The sequence below is a fragment of the Crocodylus porosus genome, unplaced genomic scaffold (assembly GCF_001723895.1).
Source record: "Crocodylus porosus isolate Cpor-Errol unplaced genomic scaffold, CroPor_comp1, whole genome shotgun sequence".
Taxonomy (NCBI): Eukaryota; Metazoa; Chordata; order Crocodylia; family Crocodylidae; genus Crocodylus; species Crocodylus porosus.
The window spans coordinates 43,014,096-43,020,958 of NW_017728906.1; the positions used below are offsets into that span (position 1 = coordinate 43,014,096).

At 43.4% G+C, this 6,863-nt stretch overlaps 1 protein-coding gene across 1 annotated transcript in view; it reads left to right on the forward strand.

The window, feature by feature from the left end:
* The window catches only part of PDE9A (phosphodiesterase 9A), a 99,431-nt gene that overhangs the window by 79,787 nt on the left and 12,781 nt on the right, over positions 1-6,863 (forward strand). The window contains exons 11-13 of the mRNA XM_019528993.1: positions 2,182-2,286; positions 4,332-4,414; positions 5,977-6,133. Coding sequence (XP_019384538.1) covers positions 2,182-2,286; positions 4,332-4,414; positions 5,977-6,133 — 345 coding nt within the window. The remainder of the gene's footprint in view (positions 1-2,181; positions 2,287-4,331; positions 4,415-5,976; positions 6,134-6,863) is intronic.

Here is a 6,863-nt window from a genome sequence, read left to right on the forward strand (position 1 = left end):
TATATATATAGTGATGGGCAGGGGGGCACTATATACAGTGGTGTTTCATTTTAATCACAGAAACATGTGGATTTTGGGTTACTTTTTTAAAACAAAAAATTGGGGATTTTTTTATCAGAGAAAACCAGGATCCCTGATGATAAGTACCCATTTGAACAACATATCTGGCAAAGTGGATTCCCCTTCCCTTGAACCAGAAAGGCGATCTTCCTAAAGTCCAAAAGATTGGCTCCAGTTCTACTGTAAGTAGTAGGGCTGGCTGCAGGAATAACTGGACAATATTTGCTAGCCTGGATCATCCAGGAGTCAGTCTGGGTTATCATAATGGTCCCTTGTGACCTAAAAATATCTATGGATCTGTGGCACCAGTATGTGTGTTTAGAGAGGTATTCTCAGCAATTTGAACCCCATTGTTGCAAACATTCTGTACAGCCTCTTCTCTGCAGGACAAGGAGTTATATACTCCCTGTTATATCTGAGTGTTATAAAAATTCCTTTGTACATATTGGCCTCACAGAAAAATAAGGATAAGAAAAATCCCGTAGTTTCTCCTTCAATCATGATTCTTCCCCAGAGCTTGCAGTATCCCTGAAGTTGAACTCAGGTGGGCGAGAAACAGTCACTTCTCTTGCATGCTTTCTGTATCCCTCCCACATCTACCTGCTACAGAAATACTCATAAGAACTGAAAACGCAGATGACTAATGTAACCAAATATGTTGTGGAACTTTTCTAATTTGCCATGAATGTTCCAACCTTCCTGGGTCAGCATGTACTTTAAATTCTTGTTGCCTCATGTTACTAGTATGTCAGTGCAGAGGTTTTCAGAGAAGCTGTTCAAATACTTTGAAGAGACTGTCCATCATGACTTACCCATCCAAAAGTGTGAACAGTTCTACATGATTTTCAAAAAGTCAAACATGTTATGCAGTGCAGGTCCTGATTTGAAAGGAGCACTGAGTTCCCACAGAGACATTATAGCTGAAAGTTTGGATGCATAGAGCTTCTGAAAATCAGGTCTGAGGTCAAAGAGGTTGATCCAGCAGGACACTGACAACTTTGGCCTGGATGCAAGCAGAGCACTGAATCCAAGCATCACTTGATGAATGTATGCAACCCTATTGACATAAATGGTCTATTTGGATGCTTAACCCATGCATAAAATCTCCCCTGGGTCAAGGCTAAATGTTCATCACCCTGAAGGAGTAAGCCCCAAAGGTATAAAAGCTCCAGGATGCTAGGGTGGCTTGGCTGCTGGGTGTGGGAAAGGGTGCTAAGACCTCATCATTGAACAGCTGTAATGACTGTAAGACATTTATCCCATTGAAAAGTTCAGGGTTCAAATTCACATTATGTCAAAAGTGATCCTTACCTCCACTAAGTCAAAAATGAGCCTTATGTTCTCCACATATCCCTGAATGGACGTTTGTCCCCAGCATGGGCCACCTTAGTGACCTCCCAGCGACCAGTCAGTGACTGCGGGGGGGTAAGTCACCCTGCAGCAAAACTTATTGACTGATGAGCAGCTGCACTCATGGTACTCCTGGAAGTGGCTGCAGTGCTTCCGGAAGTGGCCGCAGCCTACATCTGGTGCTCCCACTTTGTGGCTGGCACTTGCAGGGAGGCACCGGAGCTCCCACCTGTCCCCCCGCCCATCACCATGGCATGTTTGGTGTTGTCTGCTCAGTTATGATCAAGGGCCAAAGCAGAAGGAGTCAGACATCAGGATGAATATGAATTGGCAAATGGGTGAGAAAGCTTGCTTAGCATCTGCCTATATACTACAGAGGACCTATACAACAAGTATTATTCATTCTGTATGTTACCAGCACCAAGTTTGCTCAAAAATCTGAAACACAGAGAAAGGTAATGGAGAGTCTTTGACCTCAGTTTGTGACACCTCATGGGACTGAGGAAGAAGTACTCCATGGTGTTTTTGATGATTCTAGTGGATAGGTCAGGCAAGGAATGATATCTGGTCTTTCTCAGCCAGATTTTGTTGCAGTGTTCAGTATTTGGAAAGGGTTAATGTGGGAAATAATGTGCAGCTGCACATGTCCCTGGAGGGGGGTGGGGGGGAGGGCTTGTAGTGCCTCAGAGAAAAGTGAGAAAGACTCGAATCTTTTCATTTGAAAACAATTCTGCTGTCTTTAACAGTTGTACTCACTTTATTTCTTTGTAGCTGTGCATTCATGACAATTACAGAAACAACCCATTCCATAACTTCCGGCACTGCTTCTGTGTGACCCAGATGATGTACAGCATGATCTCTCTCTGCAGTCTCCAGGTGTGTCTTCTCAGACTGTCCATATAGCTCTCTGCATTTGCACTGATATCACTAGATAAATATTTGTTAATCAGATATCATGCAACCCAGGTAATTTCCTTTACCAAAAAAATTAAAAAATAAAAAGACCAGTTTGTGTGGAAGGGGCTCTCTTTGCTGCACCTGCTTTCTTAAATGGAAGAAGAGAAGGCAGATGAGTTTCCTAGGTGATCTTGGGGGTGTTGCTTAGGATATGTCTACACCCTGTGTTACCTGTTGGTTCATCAGCTTTCAGGAACAGATTAACTTTATACAATAAGGCCAAGGAGAGGGATATCACAGGGAGACAACTCTTTTCTACAACTGCTTGAAACTCCTGCTTCAATTAACTGGCCACAGCCAGTTTTATCCAACCAATGTGGTTACAGTCTACAAAGCCCTTAACGGACTAGTATCCTTACATACCTCATCCCTGGCACTGCTGGGGCCAACCCTCCTGAGCACACTTCTTCCACCTGCTCCTGCCCTACACACACACCAAGCCCAGCCATGAGGCTGTGACTCTACTCTGCTTTTGTGGCTGGTTTCCATTGCATCTTAAATTAGATGTGTTGCAGGGTAGTCCTGCCATTCAACCTGATGCTAGCTGCATGGCAGGGCTTGGTTGACACCTCCACCTGTGTCAGCAGGCTGATGGCAATATGGTGCAGCCCTGATTGGGGCTGCACCCTGCTGTTTTCAAGGCATCAACTCCAAGGGAGCTCATCAGCTGAGTCAGGGTGCTGGGGCAAAGGTCACAGGGCTCCCCACAACCCAACATGGCACTTGAGATTTGTCCTGCAGTTCCTGCAGTGGCTGAGGAGCAAAGCAGGGTCTGGTGCTGGGTTGCAGGGAGCTGCACAGCTCCCCACAGCCCAGCAGCTTGAGAGCCTTTCCTCACAGCTCCCATGAAACTGTAGAGCAAAGCACTTGGCACATTTTAGCTACAGGGACCCTGAGACTAGAAAGAAAGTCCCTTGATCCCAGGGTTGCCATGCACCAGGACCTTTAAACCTGCAGGTGTAACCAGGCTGCACATGATGTTTTCTGATCTTCCCAGAGCATGGGGTCCCCAGAACCAGAAAACCTCTCCCAGATCCTGATGTCTCAGCACACCAGCACCTTAAAAGACCTGTGTATAGCTTGGTTGTACATGAAGTTTTCTGACATCCCAGTACACAGGGCTCTGAGTTGGGATTGACATTCAAGTGATTGTTGGTTCCAGACTTGGGACTGCACTAAACACTTGAACTGGCCCCAGCCCCAGGAGCTCACCAGAGTCATGAACCACCTCTTGTGCTGTTCTAGCCCCAGGACTGTGCCAGAGTTTTGAACCAGCCCCAATCCCATGTGGTTCCAGAGCTGATCAGCTGATTCTCAGTCTCAGCCCTGGGACTGCATGAGAGCTAGTTGATGCCACGCTACTGGCTCCCTGCTTTTATCTTGCTGGTGTAAGGGGAACCCTAGATCAAGACTCCCAGACTCTCCCTCCACTGGCAAATAGTCATGGCATGGTTGAAATGATCCTTGATCCCAAAATTACACATCCTGCTCCCAAAATTACACATCCTGCCATGCACATGTGGCAAGGCAGGAGGTGCAAATGTTGGGATCAGGAATTGGATCTTATTGCACCATTAAATGAACTTGTGCCAGGGACCATAATGACATCTAAGTTTTCTTCCAACCCCACATTAACTCATGCAGACACCTGAACAATTTCTAAGGAAGTTAGTATTAACATCTCTATTCTTTGGCAAGTTCTAATCTAGGCAATTATTACAAGTCTCGAGCAAATTCCACTTGCCTCCTCCAAGCTACTGATATTTAATTACTGCCAACTCTGAGTCATTTCTTTCTGCAGTGAATAGGGGCATCTTCCTTCATATATGCAATATGCTTGCCTATTGAATAACAGCCTGCACAGATCATTCCTTTATCTGAACTGTGAATGCATTTAGCAAAAAAAAATGTAGAAAGTTTCAGAGTCCACATGAACTTTTATTTTATTTTATTTTCTGTTGTAGGAGAAATTTTCCCAACTTGATATATTAATTCTGATGACAGCAGCAGTATGCCATGATCTGGATCATCCGGGTTACAACAATACGTATGTGTGTTATTTGTTTTCTGCTGTCTTGGGAAGACCGTGAAAATCAGCATTTTTTTTGTGGCTCAGCAGTTTCTTCACCTCTATAGAGTGCACAGTGGTGTAGCTGAATCTGACATTTTCCAGCATGATTTGCTGTTGCTTGCTGCAAGGCCAGAGCCATCTCTAGTTAGACTGGGTGTATTGCCAACCACTAGGAGCATGTCCATACCACCTCACCACACTAGGGAGACTCGCAGGACAGCAGGCAGCTTCTAAAATGGATGCAAGGTAGCTGCCCTAGTGGGGTATTGGCTATGTGCCAATAAACTCACTTTCTCAGAAGAGCTTAATGTCACACACCCAATGTTACATTGAGGCAGCTACGTGAGTGATGTTAATTTAGGAACATAGCATGTGTGGATGGGGGCATGGCATGTTTCCTACTGCTGTTTTCTCACACAGTTTCAGGCAGGGTAGGCCTGCCCTACATCTATGCAGGCCTCAGAGAAAGCCACTAACTGCTCTAAACTCTGAACACATATTCAACATAACACCAACTAAGTGCAGTTAAGACATGAGCAAACACCCACTGAAGCAATTTAGCACTTTTAAAGTACCCTCATGGTGTTGCAAAGTTGTTCCTTAATGTGTACTAACTTTAATATGTCACTACATACAATGTGCAACTGTTGCAACTGAATGTGTGACACCATCCTAACACATGCTAACCTTTATACATCACAATATTTCCACAATATTCCCATGATTTGATGTGGTTGTAAGTGAACGTGTGACAGGCCCCTCTGAGAGGAAAATGTTTTGCTGTTTATTTTTCTTGCAAAACTAAAATATGTTCCACTGAAGGAAGCTGGCTGCCTAGAAAACACTCCCAGGTCAACTATTTGTTAAGCGCCCCATTCAGTGAAGGGAGACATCTGTAAGTGAGGCTGAGAACAAGGAGCTTTGAATTCTGTTTCCACTTCTGCTAAAGTTTTCCTTAATGCCATTAAAGTGATTGCCTAACCTTTCCCTACAATCTATCTTCCCATCTCTATACAAAAAGGATTATATTAGCTGGTCGCCAGGAGGGATTTAAAGATTACGTCATAAATGTCTCTTCAGCACTATGTGAGCTGCAGATGGAAAGTACTTTAGAAGTGCTAAGCATCGCTATGTGGGTGTATGTGCACATGCATGTCTGAAAGACTGAAAAACTCTCGTTTGCTTTTATCCATCTATTAAGTAAAAGCCTGAAACTGTTCCCATTGGGATCAATGGTAATCTGTTCACTGATTTAGTGGGAACTGAAATCAAAGCCTATTATCCTTTAAAAAGTAGTTGTTGTAATCTTTATTCCATATCTTTTTAACTGATGGAGATTAACTCATAAAAAACAAATACATAGTGTGAAGCTATGTAAAATGATGACTTTCTCAAAAATTATTCCGAGTTTGTACTAGCAATCGCAATAATCAGTTCTTAGCACTTTATTAACTATTCAAAGTAGTGTCAGTAGAATGTGTGTTGTAGAATAGATAAGATGCAGAAATGCTGAAGACTATTGTTTTCCTTCACATCAGCTACCAGATTAATGCCCGAACAGAACTGGCAGTACGCTACAATGACATCTCCCCACTGGAGAACCATCACTGTGCAGTGGCTTTCCAGATCATTGCCCAGCCAGAGTGCAATATTTTCTCCAGTGTCGACCAAGAACAATTTAAGCGGATACGACAGGTATGAGTGCTGGTCCAAAAGGCCGTGACATGCAAGTTGTTCTTTGAAATGTGTGCACAAATCTATCTATTGTAGAGCCCTGTCATTCCATCTAGATGCGTGAATTGAAAAGCTTGACTTAACAATGAGAGATTTCTGGACAGTTTCCATAGAAGCTTTAACATGTTGGGTAACAGTGAGAAAAGTTTGACTATTAAACATATGACTTATATAGAGACTTACGAAAGAAATTTAGTTAGCTTGTGATCATAAACAGATTAAGTTGGTATATGTTAACAGCTTACCCTTGTTCTTTAAGAAGAATATTGTATTGCAGTTAAAAAGGCACTTCCAACTAGAGATTTCTAACCTCTGGAACCCATCTCTTTCTTTTGGCTAGAGCAGTGATGAATCTTGTCACATTGCAATCATTAACATGACAGCACATTACAATTCAATTCACACACAAATGGGCCAAATTCTGCTCTTTCAGCTTCACCAGTACAGCTCCTTTGCCTGTTAAATGAAAATTCTGAAAAATAAAATGGGGTACATTTTGGTTCTTATTTCTTAGTTTCATAGTTAGTAGGGTCGGAAGGGACCTGAGCAGATCATCAGGTCTGACCCCCTGCCATGGCAGAAAAGAGTACTGGAGTCAAACAACCCCAGCAAGGTGATTGTCTAGCCTTGTCTTAAAGACCCCCAGGGTAGGAGCCAGCACCACTTCTCTTGGAAGTTGGTTCCAGATCCT